The following is a 21,867-nucleotide window of genomic DNA, read 5'->3' as shown; positions in this document are numbered from 1 at the left end:
GATTGCAGGGCTTCAATTCTGTGAAAAATGTTGAGATTTTGGCTTCTCATCCTGACTCAGGATGAAAATCTTTCCAAAAACTCAGTATTTAGTCTTTTCTTTCCCAGCCAGCTCTACTCCACTGTCTGTCCACTCCGTGTTTGTATCCTGCCATCATCACCACAGCAAGCGGAGCACCTTGCAACCTGTGCAACACGCACACAGGATCCCTGGTTCTCTTTGTCCATTCCCCAAAGGGAGGGGACGTTTTGTTTTGAGTGGTCACTGGGGGAAAGCCAGGATGAAGCAATAATAGGTTTTACATTTCTCTCTGAAAGGCTCCTCTTTTTTTTAGGGCCCTTGGGTGAAAGTTTCATCTTTTACCCTGCTCTGGATGGAAGGGGGAAACGGGTGCACCCTGACTCTACGAGCTTGCAGTCTGAATTCAGACATAACACACAAACCAAGGGAATAAACGCAGAAAAGGTAAGGCGAGGTGAAGCGAGGCGGATGGGGGAAGAGCTAGGACAAAGGTTGCGAAAATATGGTAGTGCAGCCATGTGGAAAAACCCTGCGCTAGCCCCTTTCCCCCAACAGAACAACTAACTTCAGAGACTGAACTACTTTAGTCAATTTCTTTCTTTGTAAAAAAAAACAGGAGTACTTGTGGCACCTTAAAGACTAACAAATTTATTTAAGCATGAGCTTTCGTGAGCTACAGCTCACTTCTTCGGATGCATAGAATGGAACACACAGACAGGGGATATTTATACATACAGAGGGGTAGCCGTGTTAGTTTGGTTCTGTAGGAGCAGCAAAGAATCGTTAGCAGGAGGAAAAAAACTTTTTGAAGTGATAATTAAGATGGCCCACTTATCACTTCAAAAAGTTTTTTCCTCCTGCTAAGGATAGTTCATCTCAATTGATTAGACTCTGCCTGTTGGTATGCATACTTCCACCTTTTCATGTTCTCTGTATGTATAAATATCCCGTCTGTGTGTTCCATTCTATGCATCCGAAGAAGTGAGCTGTAGCTCACGAAAGCTCATGCTTAAATAAATTTGTTAGTCTTTAAGGTGCCACAAGTACTCCTGTTTTTTTTGCGGATACAGACTAACACGGCTGCTACTCTGAAACCATTCTTTCTTTGTGTCTTTCACTTGATGTTCTAACTCCCTTACTCCTGGCTTGAATTTTCCAGTGATTTGGGGGTGGGGATCAGTCAGGGAAGAGGAAGCGTGTTATGGGGGTGGGGATGGATTGTAATACAAGGGTGACACAAAAAAAGCTGGTACTAGACTCTTTCTTTCCCGAGCTCAGACCCAGTCCCGGATCTGAATGAGAAAAGGTTAATTAAGAACATTGTCACATGGCAGGGATTAGTACCCGCTAAATCCAAGTGGCTGTTACATCTGAAAAGGACGGTTGTTAAGGTGGCAGTGATTTGAGTGCATATTACCTAGTGAGAAAGTTAGAGATTACAAGACTATCCTCCGAGTCCAAACATTAGCTACCCAGGAAAGGCAGAGTCCAGGTTGCACGCCTCAAACAGGGCACCCAGACCGCCTTAACCATATCCCCATAGAGACACCAACCAACCATGGGCCTGATTTGCCACTGCCAGCCACGTAGTGTAGACATTCATGCCAGTGCAAATTGAATATCAAACAGGGAGATCTTCAAAGGTATTTAGGCACGTAACTCCCATTGGTTTCAGTGGAAATTAGGGCCTGGGGCTGTCTCTAACTCTGGGCCCGCAGCACCTTCCATGCTGGGACCCTGACTGCAGCTGGGGCTTCCAGCTGTCACCCTAATACTGATCAGGACAATAATTACAAAGAACCCAGGAGTCCTGGCTTCCGGCTCTGTGCTGCAGGCAGGGCTCGGTGAGGGTTTTGGACTGGTTCCCAGCAGGGATCTATGCCCTGCCGCCACTGCATGGCGCATTACTCCGAAAGCAGCCGCAGGGAGGTTGGCAGCTCGGCCCGGGGCCGGTGTGGCCAGCTGGCCTCAGCCATAACAACACCGCATCCCGTGCAAAGCGCCTGTCCGCAACCCGGCTGCGGTGGGCAGCAACATAAAACTACAAGTCCCAGAGGCCTTTGCGGCGGCCCTTTGGCTCCCTTCCTCGGCTCTGACGCAGGCAGGCTGGGCAGAGGGGTCAGCGAAGCCCCCCCAACGCAGGAGCCGCAGGCGCGGTGGTCGGGGTCCGGGTCCGCGAGCGAGGGGGAGATCAGCCCCCACCCTCAGTGAGCAGGGGCTGCTGGGACTTGTAGTTCGGGGCAGGGCCATCCGCGGGCCATGGAAGGGTGGCTGGTCAGCGGCTCCAGGCTAGGGGAGATCGGTGAGTGAGTCCTGCTGCCAGTGTGGGGGTGGGGGAGGAAGGGCTCTGCTCCCAGTGGAGGGGAAAGGGGTGATTTGGGGGCAGGGGGCTTGTTCCCCAGGAGAATGGGGGGAGCAATGGTGGGGGGGAAGCGCCTGTTTCCAGTAGGGGTGGTCCCTGCTAGCCAGGAGTGGGGGCCCTGCTTCTGGGGAGGAAGGGGGGAGTGATTTGGGGAGGCCCTGCTCCCTGGGGAAGGAGGGAGAGGAGCCATTGGGGGCCAGGGGACCTGCTCCCTAGAGAGGGCCAGGGGGCCTAGGGAGGAATGTGTAGAGCCCCACGTAGACATGTGGGGGTAGGGGAGAGAGCTCCTGCCCCCATGACACGACCTCCTGCAGGGCAGGGCTATTGGGAGCAGAATAAAGGACATCGTACGCAGGGCCGTCCTTAGGATTTATGGTGCCCTAGGCAGGATTATTAAACTGGTGCCCCTGAGCCTGTCTTGGGGCTTGGCTACACTTACAAATTTGCAGCGCTGCAGCAGGGTGTGAAAACACACCCTCTCCAGCGCTGCAAATTGCAGCGCTGCAAAGCGCCAGTGTGGTCAAAGCTCCCAGCGCTGTCCGTTATTCCCCACAGGGAGGTGGAGTACGGACAGTGCTGGGAGAGCTTTCTCCCAGCGCTGGTGCTTTGACTACACTTAGCGCTTCAAAGCGCTGCCGCGGCAGCGCTACCGCGGCAGCGCTTTGAAGTGCTAAGTGTAGCCACAGCCTTGCTCTTAGCAACACAAACATAAGCTTACACTATTGGCAAACTTGCCACATGCATGTTATTAAAACCAGTTTAACTTAATGAAGCACACTGTAATGCTGATGGACTAGCACTAAAGAAGTAGCACTATAGAAAAAATTCTGATTTGACAGAATGATGCAAATAATGTAATTTTTTTAATTTGTCAACATTTTATTGGAAATTTATATGAAGAGGTATTTAAACAAGGATTTGTTTTTAATTAAAAGCAATCTTTCTGGCTTTTTTGGCTGCAAAATCAGTAATAATGTCATCGTATGACAAAGACAAAGTGATGTCTTGTTTGATTGCAAGAATAGCAAGACCAGTCAAGTGTTCCTGACTCCTTGTAGAGCGGAGATAGTTTTTAATGAGCTTTAGTTTTGAGAAACTCCGTTCTCCTGATGCTACTGTTACAGAAATTGTCAATAGAATATGAGTGGCAATGTACACATTAGGATATATGTCAACAAGTTTGCTGGTATGAGTAAACTGTACAATGTCCATTATCTATTTTGCATGTGGTAACACCGTACAGTTCAAGTCCATTTAAATCAAAATGATCGCCGTGCTTTAGGAGGCTCTCTGAGTCAGGGGTTCACAACGCGGTGCCTGCGGATGCCATGGCGCTCGCAGAGGCCTCTCAGTGCACCTGCGTACTGGCTGGTGGACGAGCATCTGCCGAAATGCCGCCAAAATTTGGCGGCATTTCGGCGGCGACGCCTCTGGATGATGCCACTTGCCACCGATAAGCAGCGTCATCCAGAGGCGTCGCCGCTGAAATGCCTCCGAATTTTGGCGGATGCTCGTCCACTGCCACAGTAAAAGGTTGGGGATCACTGCTGTAGGTTCTTGCACTTTGTCATTAGTTGCTCTTGTTTTCCTATTTCATTGAATTTAGTCCTGCTCAGCCCGCTACCAGCTGAGTGAATGGAACCCCAGGCTGACAGCAGGTTGAGTGGCTCAGCCAGGGTATCAGCCGCCAGCCTGCTCAGCCCGCTGCCAGCCTGGGGTTCCTTGGGGGTCCCCAGGCCAGCAGTGGGTGCTGAGTGGGGCCGGCGGCCGGGACCCCAGGTGGCAATGGGGCAGCAGCCAGAATCCCGACAATCAGCTTGCGTGCCACCTTTGGCACGTGTGCCGTAGGTTGCCGACCCCTGCTCTATACATTAGTAAGGAGATGAGATATTACAGTTGTTGGAGGGCTCTTATCAGGAGTAACAGGCTATTGGAAAGTCAGTCAACATTTTTTGTTTCTCTGATGAAAACTGGCCCACTCCCTTCCCCATACCAAACTTGTCACAAATAATTGTCAACAACTTAATTTTCTGTTTTTGGCTAAGATATTGATTTTTAAAAAAAATATATTGAAATTTAATTCAGGATTGTTAGCAAGCTCTTTTGGCAAACAAAGTTGTTAAATGACAATCTAAATTGCAACTCAGTATGCTTTCATGCTTGGCTCACCCCCCAGCCTGCTGGTCCAACAGCTGCAGTAGAGGAGGAGATAGGTGGAAAACTGCAGGACCCCAAAATCCACCTCTTGGGGTGCAGAGTGGCAACAGCAGCAGCAAACCCTCATCTCCGATCACATGCCAATGGGCACCACCGCCAGCCCAACGACCATGGTGAAGTTAACACAGCATCTGATCTCAGGGACGGGGCACCCATGGAGCCACAGCAGCTCATCCTGCCCTGTGCAGCTCCCCCTGGATGAGATGAATCGCTGCCAGCCCGGGGGAGAGATGTGCTCCCCAGCTAGGGTGACCAGATCCAGACGTCCTGATTTTTTAGGGCCAGTCCCAATATTTGGGGCTGTTTCTTATATAGGTACCAATTACCCCCACCTAGGGTGACCAGACAGCAAATGTGAAAAATCGGGACGGGGGTGGGGGGGGAATAGGAGCCTATATAAGAAAAAGACCCAAAAATCAGGACTGTCCCTATAAAATCGGGACATCTGGTCACCCTACAGGTGAGTTCCTTCCCTCATCCCTTCCCAGAGACCCCAGCAGCCAATCCCCTCCCTCAGACTGTGCTGCATTCGGCTCTCTCTAGGACCCAGCAGCCCTGCTCTTACATGCTCCATTGCTTCCCGTCTGTCTGGGCTCCCAGCAGAGCGGTGCCCCCAGACCTAGCGGTGCCCTAGGTGGCTGTCTGTTCTGCCTATGGCTAAGGACGGCCCTGATCGTACGCCCGGATGCTGCTGCATATACCACACTGCAGATGGTATGCACCTGCTCCGGGATGCGGGGGTCGGGGGTCGTAGGATAGGTGCAGCAATCTGCAGGGACTCGGGTGTGTAGGCAGCAGGTCGGGTGCTGCCGGAGCCAAATGCTTAGAGAAGCTTGCACTGCACCATTTGGAGTGTCAGCGCTGCCGTGTAGTATAGTGCACGTAAGGCTAGGATGTGCAGGATTCGTTTCCCAGGAGCTGAACGGTCTGATCGGTGCCACAAGAAGAATCTCCTTTAAACACAGGCAGCTTGCTTTTCTTCTTTGCCTCCCGAATGGCGCAGCTCCCCTCTTTCTCACCTCCGTCCTGCTGCTAACATTAGCAAACAGCCTGGCCTCTCCTGGGCCAGATTCCCCTCTCACAGTGATGCAAATCGGGATTCATGCCATTAAACACAAAATATCTTTGCTCCGAGTGGGGGTGAGGAAACGGAGGTCCCAGAAGACTACAGCATATAAGTGTGCCGTGAAAACACCAACCCTTAATAACAGAAAAGAAGAACCAAGGATTGGGGCAAGAATGCACACAAGGTGCAAATGCATCATATTGCTGCTTTTTGCTGCAATGTTCACGACTCTGCAGCTTTGCATTTAGCAGAGGCGCTTCAATCCAGTAGCAGCTACAGCTGGACATTTTTATAGGGGGCTCCAGGCTTTTCCGTGACGTGGGCATCTCCACGGGCAACATGCAGACCAGACAACATCTGTGCGGCACAGCCTCACGTGTACGGGCTGTGCAAGGTCAGGCTGTGCGGTGGGTGCCATTTTGTGGCCTGCAGAGGTGCCGTGCAACTGCATTTGCGGCCCATGTCCCTGAAAAGGTTGGAGCAGCCTGATACACGCTCATTAGAACCCCCTGCGAGGCAGGCTTGCCACTTACCTCACCTTAAATCTCTTCCACCTGCCTGCCCACCCCTAGCACCATGGAGTGGTTGCTTCTCAGGGGCTGTGTGGAAGGGCATTCCAGCATGGGGCTGATAGAATGGCCTGTCTGTTGTTCTTCTTGGCGCCCTGGTAGTGGCCTTTATGCACACAGCTCCATGCAGGTTATTTCTGCCCTTAGCTGCAGTAATCTGTGGAGGGGCCATATGTGACGTTGCTTGGAAATGAGCAAGACTTGCATGAAAACACAGCAGCAGCTGACGGAAGACAAAATTCCAGTGAATGCTACTGGCTTGTTTTGCAAGGATTCGGGGGGTGTCGTCCCTGTTTGCACGGAGGCAGAACGCGTCCTGTTAAAAGGCATCACATCTAGATTGAAAGAGCCCAGGGCTGTTCTGTGTTCGTCACTAACTCTGTAAGCAAAATATACTGACACGGAGACAGTGCTGCCTTTGTTTCATACAGCCACCGTTTAAATAACAGTAATACTGTATAGACAGAGAGCACATTCACACAAGGATTGCAACATATTTGACAAATAGTAATGAAGCTCCGTGCAATGAAACCTTCCAGTATTCCAACTTTTATACACGGAGTCCCAGTAGCACACAAGTGAAAGTGACTTACCCAGGGCTGCACACTGAGTCATTAGCAGAGGAGGGACTAGAACCCTAAACTCTTAGTTTCCTATTCAAGCCACTAGCCCATGCTCATTCCTCTGCCAGTAAAGCGAGTTGTCTCTGACCCACAGACTATCATTTACATTCTCTCCTTTCTCCCCAGGCTTCTGGGCTGATAGGACACCTGTTCATGAAGCGGCCAGGAGGGGAGAGATCCTGCAGCTGCAGCAGCTGATAGCGAATGGTGCCTGCGTAAACCTGGTCACCTACGACTCTATCACCCCCTTGCATGAGGCGAGCCTGCGAGGTCAGACGCAGTGTGTGAAACTCTTGCTTGCGGCAGGGGCCCAGGTTTGTATACATTCGAGTGTCCCCTCCCCCCAGCCTTTTGCTCTTGATTACCCTTCTAATGGGGAAGTAGATATTGCTACAGATCCAGTTAAATAAGTGACATGTCCCCTGAAGGGGAAACACTTTAGCTGCGCTGTCCTTGCTATGGGCCAAGCCTTCGCTGGAATCGGTGGGACGGGAAACACTTACAGAGTCACAGGAGAGTCTTGTCCTTCAGGGTCAGTTCGCTTCAGCCGTGCTATGCAAAACGATCGCTAAGCCGCTGAGGGAGCAGCAGGAAAAGCAGCTGGAGTGGATTCTCTGGCAGGTTTTGTATTTTATTGCTACGTTCCCTTTAATATTTCCCTTAGCTCTGTTCTGGGAACAAAAGACCTGGTTAACCTTAGAGTGCCGGGACCATACTCAGGCTAGGTTGGTGACAATATCCACGGGCAGCTTCCTGCCTTCTGCAGGGTTCGGGAGTGTGTGTTAAAGACCTAGGTAAGAGAGCCCTGGCATACAGCTGCCCCTGAGTCAATACTATCTTTCTGCCTTCTAGGTGGATGCCAGGAACATAGATGGCAGCACTCCGCTCTGTGACGCTTGTGCTTCAGGCAGTATTGAATGTGTGAAAGTGCTCCTGTCCCATGGAGCGAAGGTGAATCCTCCGCTCTACACGGCGTCCCCTCTCCACGAAGCCTGCATGAATGGTGAGCCCTCGAGATCCTACGGGGATAGTCATCGTGCACTCACGCCCATGGCAGCTGCAAAGGGCCTGAAATAACCGTAAGGTTCTGTTGTTCCTCAGACTGTAACAGCTGGAAAGTATCTCCTGTCGTCTCTTTTTGTTAAGATTAGTTGTGTGGTGTTAGGGCCCATTGTGGCAGCAGAGATCCCGCTGAAGTCAGAATGAAAAGCTCGGCAGGACTGGGCAAATACAGAAATTGTAGGTGTAAGGCAGTTGGACACCATGTGACAGACACAATAGAAAATCCTGGCTAGGTAGGACAACAACTTCCATTATTTGTTAATGTAGCCCAGGAGGCGTCCCTATGTTGGGCCCACCCCATGGCCTCTCCGTTTCTTACACTCCCATCAAAATCAGATTTGAGTCTAGGGAAGGTTGAACTTCTGGTGAAGGTGCTGGACTGGAACTCAAGACCAGCGACCACTTCCCAGATCTGGCATGGACTCCCCATGTGACCTTGGCCAAGTCTCTTATTTCCTCTGTGCCTCACTTCCCTCCTCTGTACATTGGGTGTGGTAACACTTCCTTCACCCATCCTTTGCCTGGCCTGTTAGATTGTCTGATGTTAGAGGCAGGGGTTGTCTCCCACTGTGAGGTCAGTGGGAGCTGTCAGGTGCTTAGCACTTTTGAAAGCCTGGCAGGTGCTTAAATAGATAATGTTAGGCTCCTAATTTTTGAAATCCTTGGCATGAGCACTTCCGCTTCCACTGCCCATCAGCCCAGGTAGTACAAGCTTGGTGTAGACCCTGGGCACATACTCGGATCACAATCCAGCTCTGATGCCTACACTGGGGTGTCTTCAGTGCTGTTGTTACTGTGCTAGCTGGATTCCAGGTAGCTTCTACAGCATACACGGACTCTTAGGCCAAGCTGATACAAAGCACGGGGAAGTTCCCCTCAAAGCCAGGCTGTTTCTCACTGCTCGGTTCTCTTTTCAAAGGGAGTCCGGAGTGCGTGCGGCTCCTGATCGACGTCGGCGCGAACCTGGAGGCCCACGATTGCCACTTTGGAACCCCTCTGCACGTAGCCTGTGCCCGGGAGCATCTGGATTGTGTGAAGTTACTGCTCAATGCCGGTACGGCACCCAGAGGTGTTGGTTTCAGTGTACGCCGTACTAGTGGTGGTGTTTGTGCAATGCTCACCTCTTGCATCTGTTCTTGGGCTCAGAAGAGAAGTTTTTAGAAGTTTATTAATTCATGGAGCCATTGAAATGGACATGATTATGGATATTTCTGTCCTCAGAGTGTCTGCCAGAAAAGAATAAATATATACACAAGGGCTTTTCTTCTGGGCAAAGCAATGCACCTAGTTAGCCATTTTCGGAAGGCTTGCAGCGTAGGCAAATTAATATCCGTGTCCTAAGCTCTGCTGTTTAGTTCAGTGGCAGTTAGCTGTTCCTATTTTGTTAATAACCAAACCATTACAGCCTCCTAGAATAATGTTTCAACGCACTCTTAATAATGATGTTGGATCAATATTGGCAGATTTTTTTTTTTTGTGGTAAGGTTGGAGCTAGAGGAGAGCTGGAAAGAGAGACATTGGGGTTTGACATTAGGTCCCTGGTGTGATTTGACTGTAGTTACACCAGAGATGGATTCAGCCAGGGGATATTCAAATAACATTGTATGCTCCAAGTTTCACATCCAGGTTCCCCGGCCGTAGGAACCCAGAGCTAGTTCTGAACCAAATCACCAGAGCCAAACAACTCCGAACTTTGTTGATATTGGGATATGGATTCGGACTTTGTGTCTTGGGTCCATCCTTGTCAGGAAGTCATGTGACCCACAGTATCCACCTATCCGTTCAATGGAAAGGGTAATAGGAAGAGGTGGGGGAGTGAGGACACCCTCTGGTTTGAGTTTATCTAGTGACACTTTCTTAGCAGAAATGAGAATGGACAAGACTTGGTAAATGCTTGATGGATGCTGAAGGGCATCTTGATCTCAAAATCCCAGCATAACGAGATGTTTCTGTTAAAATGAGCAGCTGTTAAATAGCTAACAACGTTGACATCAGTAAGTTTCAGAGTGAACAACCCATTGAGAAGAACTGGGCAGTTCCTAGCTTGTTTCAGACTGTGTAGATTCAGTAAAGCAGCACTGCATAGGTTACATTCAGAAGCTTATTTTCATAGCTATATCAGCTAAAAATCTCTCCGTAAGAAAAACATAGACCTGCAAAAATACACGAGGTGCTAGCTCTGACTACTGGCTCAAGCCCATTCTATGCTTAAAACATAGGTCAAAATAGCTACAGTGCCCGGGGTGTGAAAAATCCATGTCCCTGAGTCCCTTAGCTATCTGACCTAACCCCCAGCGTAGACCCAGCGAGGTTGACAGACCTACCATCACTTGGGGAGACGGAATTCCTATAGCGATGGAAAAATCCCTTCTGTCGTCATAGGGGTGCGTCTACACTGCAGGGTTATGCCAATGTAGCTTCGGCGCTACAGTGTCTACACTGTCGACAGTCCCTCGGTCTTTCAGCTGATTGGTGGAACTTCATTTAGAGGCTTCCCAGCAACTGAGTGGTAATTTTCTTAGGTAAGAGACGACTTAACCAGCGTAAAGGGGGCTATATCGGGGCCCTCATAAACTCATTTTGTTTATGCTCCCAGGGGCAAATGTGAATGCAGCTAAACTTCACGAGACAGCTCTTCACCACGCAGCCAAGGTGAAAAATGCGGATCTGGTAGAGATGCTGGTTGAATTTGGAGGAAACATTTATGCCCGGGACAACCGAGGGAAGAAACCCTCCGACTACACGTGTCGGAGCAGCCAGACTGCTAAGTGCTTGGAGTACTATGAAAGTAAGTGGGGCTTGGTCCCATCTCCCCCAGCCGTGCTAGAACTCAGTTCCTCTTCAGCAGGCTGGGTCATCATCATGGTCCTTTCCGGTCTGAAAATCTGTGCATCTTGTGCCTGCCATTTTCTCCCCATCTCCTAATCTGCTTGTTCCTCCTGGAACTGGAAAAGGTTCAGAAAAGGGCAACAAAAATGATTGGGGTTATGGAACAGTTTCCATATGAGGAGAGATTAATAAGACTGGGACTTTTCAGCTTGGAAAAGAGACGACTAAGGGGAGATATGACTGAGGTCTATAAAATCATGACTGGTGTGGAGAAAGTAAATAAGGAAGGGTTATTTACTCCTTCTCATAACACAAGAATTAGGGGTCATCAAATGAAATTAATAGGCAGGAGGCTTAAAACAAACAAAAGGAAGTATTTCTTCACACAGCGCACAGTCAACCTGTGGAACTCTTTGCCAGAGGATGGTGTGAAGGCCAAGACTATAACAGGGTTAAAAAAAGAACTAGATAAGTTCATGGAGGACAGGTCCATCAATGGCTATTAGCCAGGATGGGCAGGGATGGTGCCCCTTGCCTCGGTGTGTCAGAAGCTGGGAATGGACGACAGAGGATGGATCACTTGATGATCACCTGTTCTAGTCATTCCCTCTGGGCACCTGGCACTGGCCACTGTCAGAGGACAGGATACTGAACTAGATGGACCTTTGCTCTGACCCAGTATGGCCATTCTTATGTTGTTTTTTTTGCTCTCCTGTGTAACAGTCTTTCCCCTAGTTGGGAGACAAGGTGGGCGAGGTGATCTCTTTTATTGGACCAACTTCTGTTGGTGGAAGGGAGAAGCTTTTGAGCTTTGCTTAGCTCTTCCTCTGGCCTGTGAACCTAATGGTTCCTTTGGTGCGCAGCTCACACTGAGCGGGGCAGCTCACACCTCTTCATTGCTGCGGCCATCACGTGTTGATCCCGTGACCCCTCTGGACCAGGAGTCGGGTGACCCATCCCAAACACTGAGTCTCTGCATGGGAACCCGGTGCTGTCCCACATGGAGCTTCCCAGGAGAATAGGTTAAAGAGTGTAAGAGTGTGCACCACGAAGGGCGGAAGACGAGGAAGCATGTGTGTTTGTTTCAATCTGAAACGCACCTAGATTGGGGCCTGGGAGGCACCTCCTCTAACATAAAAAAGCAGAAGAGACCTAAATGGAAACATTGTGATTTATTTAATATCCAACATCTGATTCTTTGTTTGAATTCTCTCTCCAAGTGCAGCTCTCCCATGCCCACCTTTAAAGGGAACAGATTAGCCTTTCTCTCATTAATATTATTCTGTCTCTCGCTTGTGACCCTAAGCAAGAGGGAATCGGCATTTCGCCCATCCCTAACCTTCCCACAAGATTACAAAGAAGTGGCATGGCCTGCTAGGGAGAGAGCACCTCAAGGTTCTTTCCCTGGAATCCAGTCTCAAAGAACAGGGTAAAGGTTCCTCCCACTTCTCCCAGCTGAACTGTGCCTCTGAGAGCCAGCCCCATGCATTACTGTCATGCAGTCAACAAAGAGAAGAGCCACTGGTCCAGTACCTGCACGCTGAATGATCCTGGAAGGGTGCAGTAGGGAATGACGTTGCATTGTTTGTGGGTGCGGTGAGCAGGAACTGCTGGCTGGGAGTGTGGGTGTGGTGGTGAGTGAGATTTGAAATTGAGCCGTTACCACCGCTTTTCCTTGCCATGCAATGCCCGCCTGGACTCCTGTGAACTCTGCGGATCCTGTTGCGGCCCGGCGTAAGCGGAAACAGCCTCGTGACTTTGATGGGAGCTGTGCCGGCTGACCCCTGGACTGAGTTTGGCCTCCATCCATAGGCGACGACTTTTACTTTTCCCTGCGGGTGCTGTGCCCTGAGGCCCCGCCCTCACTCCGCCCCTTCCCCCAGGCCCCGCCCTCACTCCTCCCCCTCACCCAAGGCTCCACCCTCACTCCACCTCTTCCCATCCCCTTCCCCCCAGGCTCCCTCCCACCCGCTGCTCACTGGACTCCACTCTCCCCCCACCCCCACCCTGAGCTGCCCCTATCAGCTGATTGGCAGCACTACCGAACAGCTGTGGCTGGTGGGTGCTGAGCACCTGCTATTTTCTTTTCCATGGATGCTCAGCCCCAGAGAACCCACAGAATCGGCGCCTATGCCTCCATCGGTCGGCGAAGAGTTCTGCGCTTGGCAGAATTAAGAGCCTTCTGCCAAGCTGGCACAGTGATGCTGATGATCTTTTTTTTTTTTCGTTTCAGAAACGCCCCTGAGCTTGTCGCAGCTCTGCAGAGTTAGCCTGCGGAAAGCCACCGGCCAGCAAGGGCTGGCGAAGATTGCCAAGTTAAATATTCCTCTGCCATTAATGAAATACCTCTCGTACAACTGACCGAAAGAAGGTGACATTGCAGGACGATCTCGTTAGACCCCACAAGATGAAGTATCTTGTCTCTTTCTTTCTCTCTCTCTCTCTCCCCCCATAAGAAATCCCTTTAATTTAAGTTAATTGATGTAAATACCATTTCTGAGGCATCACATCCCCACTCCCATCCCATCGTGTGACTGAGAGTTTTGACAAAGACAATAATTTAGATCTTGTGTAGATCCAGGCTTTTAGTTAATAATTAGGGCTGTCAAGCGATTAATTAAAAAAATTAATTGCAATTAATCACAATTTTTTTAAATTGCGCTGTTAAACAGTAATATAATACTATTTATTTAAATATTTTTGGATGCTTTCTACCTTTTCAAATATCAGAGGGGTAGCCGTGTTAGTCTGGATCTGTAAAAGCAGAAAAGAGTCTTGTGGCACCTTATAGACTAACAGACGTTTTGGAGCATGAGCTTTCGTGGGTGAATACCCACTTTGTCGGATACCTTTTCAAATATATTGATTTCAATTACAACACAGAATACAAAGTGTACAGTGCTCACCTAATATTTATTTTTTATTACAAATATTTGCACTGTAAAAACAAAATAAATAGTATTTTTATCTCATACAGGTACTGTAGTGCAATCTCTTTATCATGGAAGTTGAACTTATAAATGTAGAATTATATACAAAAAATAACTGCATTAAAAAAGAAATCGTCAAACTTTAGAGCCTACAAGTCCACTCAGTCCTACTTCAGCCAATCGCTCAGACAAACAAATTTGGTTACAGTTTGCAGGATATAATGCTGCCCTCTTCTTATTTACAATATCACCTGAAAGTGAGAACAGGTGTTCGCATGGCACTGTTAGAGCTGGCATTGCAAGATATTTATGTGCCAGATACGCTAAAGATTCATGTGTCCCTTCGTGCTTCAACCACCATTCCAGTCCATGCTGATGACGGGTTCTGCTCGATAACAATCCAAAGCAGAGCAGGCCGACTCATGTTCATTTTCATCATCTGAGTCAAATGCCACCAGCAGCAGGTTGATTTTCTTTTTTGGTGGTTCGGGTTTTGTAGTTTCTGCATCGGAGTGTTGCTCCTTTAAGACTTTTGAAAGCATGCTCCACACCTCGTCCCACTCAGATTTTGGACGGTACTTCAGATTCTTAAACCTTAGGTCGAGTGCTATAGCTATTTTTAGAAATCCCACATTGGTACCTTCTTTGCGTTTTGTCAAATGTGCTGTGAAATTGTTCTTAAAACAAACATGTGCTGGGTCATCATCCGAGACTGCTATAACATGAAATATATGGCAGAGCAGGTAAAACAGAGCAGGAGACATACAATTCTCCCCCAAGGAGTTCAGTCACAAATTTAATTAATGCATTATTTTTTTAACAAGTGTCATCAGCATGGAAGCATGTCCTATGGAATGGTCGCCGAAGCATGAAGAAGCATATGAATGTTTAGCATATCTGCCACGTAAATACCTTGCAACACCGGCTACAAAAGTGCCATGCAAATGCCTGTTCTCACTTTCTGGTGACACTGTAAATAAGAAGAGGGAAGCCTTATCTCCCGTAAATGTAAACAAACGTGTTTGACTTAGCAATTGGCTGAACAAGAAGTAGGACTGAGTGGACTTGTTAGGCTCTAAAGTTTTACCTTGTTTTGTTTTTGAAAGCAGTTATGTAACAAAAAAAATTCTACATTTGTAAATTACACTTTCATGATAGAGATTGCACTACAGTACTTGTATGAGGTGAATTAAAAAATATAATTTCTTTTTTATAGTGCAAATATTTGTAATAAAAAATAAATATAAAGTGAGCACTGTACACTTTGTATTCTGTGTTGTAATAGAAATCAATATATTTGAAAATGTAGAAAAACATCCAAAATATTTAATACATTTCAATTGGTATTCGTTTGTTTAACAGTGCGATTAATCATGATTAATTTTTTTAATTGCGATTAATTTTTTTGAGTTAATCTTGGTTAATGGACAGCGCTACGAGTAATCTTTTTACACTAGAGATCCTGCCAGACCGCTACCCCCATTTGCGTCTATTCTGCAATGCCTTGTGTTCCTGAAGGTGTAATGGCTAATCACAAGGGTAGAAGGGGATAATTATGTGGGTGCCCTAATTAGACACAAATTTCACTTTTAGGCCAGAGGCTGTCAGCGCCCCCTCCCCCCCCAGGTCATGCAATGCAACGCAACCTCTGCAGGCCTCATCCAAAGCCATCAAAATCCCCGGGTGTCTTTCCAGTGACTTCAATGGATCAGCCCGCATGATTTTGGAGGTGTGGCCTACTGAGAGAACAACCAATCCCAGCATGCAGTGCTCCATCTTGATCTAAGCAACCAGTCTGGTGGCAGCCGCAGCTATCTCAATTTGATGTAAAAGTACTTGCAGCCCATCGATTCTGGCAGGTGACCAGGGCAGCAGCGGTGCTGGGCAATATTTGGGCTCGACTCTTGCCCCCACTCCAACCCTTCCCCCAAGCCCCCACCCCCACCCTGCCTCTTCCCAACCTGTTCCCCCCTTCTCCACTTCTGCTCCCCCCCCCAATGCCTCCTGCATGCCGCCAAACAGCTGATCACCAGTGGGCAGGAGGTGCAGGGGGCAGGGGGAGGAGTTGATCAGTGGGGGCAGGAGCTGCTGGGGGGAAAGGAGGAGGAGCTGGCTGCCAGTGGGTGATGAACACCCACTATTTTTTTCCCGTGGGTGCTCCAGCCCCGGAGCACCCATGGAGTTGGCGCCTATGCAGAGACACGGATGCACCAATGAGCTCTGAATAGGGTTTTCAGATTTTTTCACTCTGAGGTTGCCTCTTGTTTCAGCTGCTCCTTTAGATGCTTGCAGTGGCACAGCCATGGGGTCTGGTCCCCTGCCATATAGCTGCATATTGTCAATGCTGAATTCCTCTGTCCTTGAAAAACTGTCACAGCGTCCTTTTGATATTGAGTCCTTCTGGGCGAGGTCAGATTAGAAGCAGAGCAAAAATCTTAGTCTCCCTTAACATGTGAGATTTCATTGACCTGAAGGCACTTCAGTGGGTACTGGGGCTCCGGTCTCCTTGATGCGTGTGTGGTAAGTCTTAGCACATTGAGATGAGACTAAAACCCGCCCTCTTAATGGTACTGGGCTCATGGAACCCTCTAAGGGTGTCTAACATGGCCTAAACCTAGATCAGTGGTTCTCAAACGCCGTCACATGGTGGACTGCCACTTAAAATCATATAGCTTCCCCCCCACCCCCCGGGCCATCAATCTTAATCTTACACTTTCCCTGTTGCAACTGCAGTGCTATGCTACATGGGGGGAAATAGCATTAGGGCAGTGTTAAGGGGATGAGATGAAAATATTTTCAATTTAAAGGTGACCTGGAAATGATTTTTTTAAACTTTGGGTTCATGCCCCCACTTTTTTTTTTCCCTGCTGCATGGTATATAGAGAGAGCCTGAAGGGGTTTTCTTGTATATATAATTCTGCTTGGATTTTTACATTGGAAATATCAAGTTTGCCAGGTTTTGCTGAAGAAACTTTGGGAGGTCTTAGAGATGTGTATTGTGGGCTCTTTTGCCTTCACTGGAGGGATGAGGGCTTTGAATCTTTAACAAAAGCTTCCTGTATCCAAAATGTGAATTAGTCATTGGAGTTCGACAGGTGTCCAGAACACTAAACGAAAACCAGACTGTTTTCATCTGTCTGGCTCAAAATCCCTCCGCATCTCAGCAACTCAATTTTCACTCTCTTGTCACATTTCACTAGTTCTTCAGTCACCAGAGCGTCTTCCAGCTCCGACAGGACCAGAATTTCCAATATAAAAAAATCAAGCCGAAACAAACAAATCCCTTTCATAGAATCATAGAATCATAGAATCTCAGGGTTGGAAGGGACCTCAGGAGGTCATCTAGTCCAACCCCCTGCTCAAAGCAGGACCAAACCCAACTAAATCATCCCAGCCAGGGCTTTGTCAAGCCTGATCTTAAAAACCTCTAAGGAAGGAGATTCCACCACCTCCCTAGGTAATCCATTCCAGTGCTTCACCACCCTACTAGTGAAAAAGTTTTTCCTAATGTCCAACCTAAACCTCCCCCTCTGCAACTTGAGACTATTACTCCTTGTTCTGTCATCTTCTACCACTGAGAACAGTCTATATCCATCCTCTTTGGAACCCCCTTTCAGGTAGTTGAAAGCAGCTATCAAATCCCCGCTCATTCTTCTCTTCTGCAGGCTAAACAATCCCAGTTCCCTCAGCCTCTCCTCAGAAGTCATGTGCTCCAGCCCCCTAATCATTTTTGTTGCCCTCCGCTGGACTCTCTCCAATTTATCCACATCCTTCTTGTAGTGTGGGGCCCAAAACTGGACACAGTACTCCAGATGAGGCCTCACCAGTGCTGAATAGAGGGGAATGATCACATCCCTCGATCTGCTGGAAATGCCCCTACTTATACAACCCAAAATGTCATTAGCCTTCTTGGCAACAAGGGCACACTGTTGACTCATATTCAGCTTTTCGTCCACCGTAACCCCTAGGTCCTTTTCTGCAGAACTGCTGCCCAGCCATTCGGTCCCTAGTCTGTAGCAGTGCATGGGATTCTTCTGTCCTAAGTGCAGGACTCTGCACTTGTCCTTATTGCATCATATTTCTTTTGGCCTAATCCTCTAATTTGTCTAGGTCCCTCTGTATCCTATCCCTACCCTCCAGCGTATCAACCACTCCTCCCAGTTTAGTGTCATCTGCAAACTTGCTAAGGGTGCAGTCCACACCATCCTCCAGATCGTTAATGAAGATATTGAACAAAACCGGCCCCAGCACCGACCCTGGGGCACTCCACTCGATACCGGCTGCCAACTAGACATGGAACCATTGATCACTACCCGTTGAGCCCGACCATCTAGCCAGCTTTCTATTCACCTTACCGTCCATTCATCCAGCCCATACTTCTTTAACTTGCTGGCAAGAATACTGTGGGAGACTGTATCAAAAGCTTTGCTGTCATCTTTATTTTCCCCTTTGCAGGTCACCTCCAGTGTGGGTGCCACTGCTTGGTTATGTCTCTCTTCTATTGTATCTGCTCTGTTCATTTTCTCTCCCTGGCCTTCTGGGAACTTGTCCTCGGCCTCTCTCATCCCATTTGATCATGGTTGAGTGTACGCCAAAAAAAGAACCCAATAAAGACTTATCAATAGACCCAAGCTCCTTTGCAGAAACCCAGCTGGGCACAGGGCTCCAAAGGAGATCTGGCAGGGATACCCAGGCATGCACAAAACACGCTTCTGAGGGGAGGGCGGGACTGCTGCTTGTTTCAGCCCTGCATGCTGCACAACTGTGATGCAAAGCAGCTCCCTGGACCGCCTGGAAGTGCTTTGAGAACCAGTAAACTAGGAGACAATGTGTAGTTGTTGACCTCTTTGTAATGGTGCTGAGTCAGGCACTCTTGGAGATGGGCTCAGGGTGATAACCATTGATGACCTAGCTGTTTGAAATAGCATTGACCTGAAGAGGAAGGGGCTTGTACTCAGGAATCGCTAGGCGAGATTTTCTGGCCTGGGTTATGCAGAGATCAGACTAGAGACGATCATAACAATGGTTCCTTCTGGCCTTGGAATCTATGAATCTACCTCCAGTTAGCAAGTGGCAGTAGGGCAAACTAATTGAACCAATCCCAGGTAAACAAGAAGCTGCAGAAGATGTCTGTCTATTCCCCCAGCTCAGGGTGGCCCCAAAAGGAGGGGAAATGAGGTGGACTCAGAACTCCATCGTCAGTCACAGTCCGGTCCCTTCGCTAACTATCCGCTAGCGAGAGCGCCCTTGTCAGCTGCCCAAGCAACGACAGCACCAGGCGTAAAGAACAAGGTAGAGACTGCCCGACAGGTGTCTGAGCTGGTCACCCTGACCTTGGGAGCTCTCGCTCATTGCCTGATACCTGGCCTGGCTGGCTGCATGTGATGGCAGCCTGCAATAATAGTACCTAGCTCTTTATATAGGGCTTTTCAGCTGTAGATCTCGAAGTGCTTTAGCATTATCCCCATTTTACAGATGGGAGAACTGAGGCACAGAGGGCTGAAGGGACTGATTTGTAAAGAGCGTTGGGGTGAAAGATGCAAGCTAAATGTCCACTATTAAGTCTTTTCCAAGTCTTCTCGGCTGGGTCTGTGTAGGTTACACCCATTGCTTTAAAAACAACAAGGAGTCCGGTGGCACCTTAAAGACCAATGGATTTAATTGGGCATAAGTTTTCGTGGATAAAACACCTCACTTCTTCAGATTTAAAGAAGTGGGTTTTTTACCCATGAAAGCTTATGCCTAAATAAATCTCTTAGTCTTTGATGTGCCACCGGACTCTTTGTTGTTTTTGTGGATACAGACTAACACGGCTACCCCCTGATACTTGACCCGTAGCTTTGTTTTCACGCAGGGTTTGATCATTTAACTTCCTTTGCTTTTGTTTGTGATTAGGAATGCGCAATCAAAGCGCCCCTCCAGTGCAAATAAAATCAACCCCCCAGAACCAGCTCTTGCTCTCCACGTCCCTTTCAACCCGTGCCAGGGAAGGAAGGGATGACTCTGCAAATGCGGCTCAGCTTTCCACTCCTCCTCCCCACTTCCGTGCCCCACTCCCTGCTCCACCCCACACTGCCTTGCAGAGCCGCCTTTACAGGGAGAGGCCTGAAGAAAACCCCTCCAATCCAAACACTGCTTGTGCTTTGGGAAAGTCCAGCTCCAGATGTGGCTCAGCTCTGTCTCTCTGTTACAGTTAGTACCTCTCGAGAATCCTCCCGATTGTGTTGCTGGCTGCTGCTAGCAGAGTGTGTTAGCGTTGGCTTGCAGTGCAGGCATTTGATCACAGCAGCTTCACTCTAACTATGTCAAGTTGGTCCAATGAAAACAAGGTGTTGCCCGGATTTTGTGCCTGTAAAAACCTTGCAGGACTGAGGAATTAACTGTTTGTAGCACAGCCCTGTTATTTTTCCAGTCGTGGGGCTTGCACAGGAAGGAGACTCGACCCCTGAATCTCATTGCTAGTCGTATGAAGACATTGAGAGCTCGGGTGGGAGAGGAGGTGTCAAATGCAAACAAGAATAATTGACACCTTAGAAGTCAGGTCGCTGTGTAGAAGCAGCTTCAACCAGCAAGTCCCCTTGCAGGCTTTGGGTGGTCATTGGATCCTAAAATCTGCCCTTGTCTAGCAGTGCAAGACAAAGATGGAGGAACCTTTCTGAGGGAGGGGTGGTTGCTCGTGGGAGCATGATGGGGGATGGTGTGTGTGGGGGGAAACCGAGGGAAGAGACTCATGACCAGGGAAGTGTGGTTTGCATGTTCCTTCTGTATTGTAAAGAGTCAAGGTGTGTGGGGGGTGCTTCTCGGCCTTCTGGCTAAGAGAGGTGAAAACATTATCTTCTATTGAACCAACTTCTGTGGGTGAGAGAGAGACGCATTCGAGCTACACGCAGCTCTTCTTCAGGTCTCTGCTGTAGTGAATAGGAGCAGCCCCTTAAATAAGTCAAGGGCGAATTTCTGCCCTGAAGGGACACCGCAATGCTAGCCAATGCAGGACCGGGTGGCTGCTGGAAGACAGGGAGAATGTGATTGGAGCGTACTTTGCTCTTAGAGACACAGGAAGCACGAGGGCTTGGCCTGTTGCACTGAACCGAGCAACTTGCCGTGCTGCAGAGGAGTATGATTCCCTGCTGGAACACAGCGAGGTGCGGGGTGTGTACTGACAGAGACAAGCCAGGGCCCAATCAAAGCCGGGTGACGTTGATGGGAATGTTGCTGGCACTTGCAGCGGGCTTTGGAAAAGCACGTGACACGTACAGCGGGGGGCACCCAGTGCAGAATGGAACCTTGCCCTCTCGCGGGCTGCCCTGGTAGCCCTCAGCGTCTCAAAGTCTCTTCCCTCGGTTCCCCCCACAACACCATCCCCCATCATGCTTCCACGAGCAACCGCCCCTCCCTCAGAAAGGTTCCTCCATCTTTGTCTTGCACTGCTAGACAAGGGCAGATTTTAAGATCCAGTGACCACCCGAAGCCTGCAAGGGGACTTGCTGGTTGAGGCTGCTTCTACACAGCCACCTGAATCCTAAGGTGTCAATTATTCTTGTTTGCATTTGACACCTCCTCTCCCACCTGAGCTCTCAATGCCTTAATACAACTAGCAGTGAGATTCAGGGCTCAAGTCTCCCTCCTTTCAGGGGGGAGGGATAGTTTGGTGGTTTGAGCATTGGCCTGCAAAGCCCAGGGTTGTGAGTTTAATCCTTGAGGGGGCCACTTAGGGATCTGGGGCAAAATCAGCACTTGGTCCTGCTAGCAAAGGCAGGAGGGCTGGACTCAATGACCTTGCAGGGTCCCTTCCAGCTCTACAAGATAGGTATATCTCCATTAAAAGAAAAATGCATGAATGGATTTGGTCCTTGCAACCCCCCCCCCCCAAAGTGTTCTCTCCATTTTAGCTGGGGAGTTGAAGCACAATGAGATTAAGGCTCCTCAAAGGCATTTACAGCTCCTCCCTCAGGGTCAGTGGGAGCCAGGTGCCTGGGTACCTTTGAGGCACAGGGCCCATGTGGCTTGCCCAAGGTCTCAGAGTGGCTGAGGCAGGAATCAAACCCAAGCCCCAGTCTAGTGACCTACCCACTAGGCCGCCCTTCCCGTCTCCCAGCCCTCTAGGATGCTGAGCCTCCCAGGGGCTCGGTTTTCTGGGGATCAGGGGTGCTCGTCATGTTGCAGAATTGAGCTTGCAGGGTTTCACTAT

At 49.0% G+C, this 21,867-nt stretch overlaps 1 protein-coding gene across 5 annotated transcripts; it reads left to right on the top strand.

Annotated features, from left to right (window-relative positions):
- Positions 1-2,121: 2,121 nt before the first annotated feature.
- On the top strand, positions 2,122-20,151 carry ASB13 (ankyrin repeat and SOCS box containing 13). Of its 5 annotated transcripts, XM_039517740.1 has the most exons (7): positions 5,158-5,314; positions 6,985-7,172; positions 7,711-7,861; positions 8,840-8,974; positions 10,517-10,708; positions 12,983-13,120; positions 19,575-19,694. In XM_039517740.1, the coding sequence occupies exons 1-6, from the start codon at positions 5,254-5,256 to the stop codon at positions 13,108-13,110; spliced, it is 855 nt and encodes a 284-aa protein (XP_039373674.1). In that variant the 5' UTR covers positions 5,158-5,253; the 3' UTR covers positions 13,111-13,120; positions 19,575-19,694. The 5 variants fall into 5 exon arrangements, with proteins under 5 accessions (XP_039372413.1, XP_039374214.1, XP_039371599.1 ...); XM_039516479.1 differs by lacking the exons at positions 5,158-5,314; positions 12,983-13,120 and adding an exon at positions 2,122-2,323 and having other exon boundaries at positions 19,575-20,151; XM_039518280.1 differs by lacking the exons at positions 5,158-5,314; positions 19,575-19,694 and adding an exon at positions 2,122-2,323 and having other exon boundaries at positions 12,983-13,420.
- Positions 20,152-21,867: the final 1,716 nt, after the last annotated feature.

Source organism: Mauremys reevesii, linkage group 1, assembly GCF_016161935.1.
Source record: "Mauremys reevesii isolate NIE-2019 linkage group 1, ASM1616193v1, whole genome shotgun sequence".
Lineage (NCBI taxonomy): Eukaryota > Metazoa > Chordata > Testudines > Geoemydidae > Mauremys > Mauremys reevesii.
This window is presented reverse-complemented; position numbering and strand designations above follow the sequence as displayed.

Coding starts and splice junctions, on each gene's coding strand:
- ASB13 (XM_039515665.1), top strand. CDS start 5,254: ATGGCTAAGGACGGCCCTGATCGTACGCCCGGATGCTGCTGCATATAC. Junction 7,173..7,710: donor TGCTTGCGGCAGGGGCCCAG/GTTTGTATACAT, acceptor TCTGCCTTCTAG/GTGGATGCCAGGAACATAGA. Junction 7,862..8,839: donor CCACGAAGCCTGCATGAATG/GTGAGCCCTCGA, acceptor CTCTTTTCAAAG/GGAGTCCGGAGTGCGTGCGG.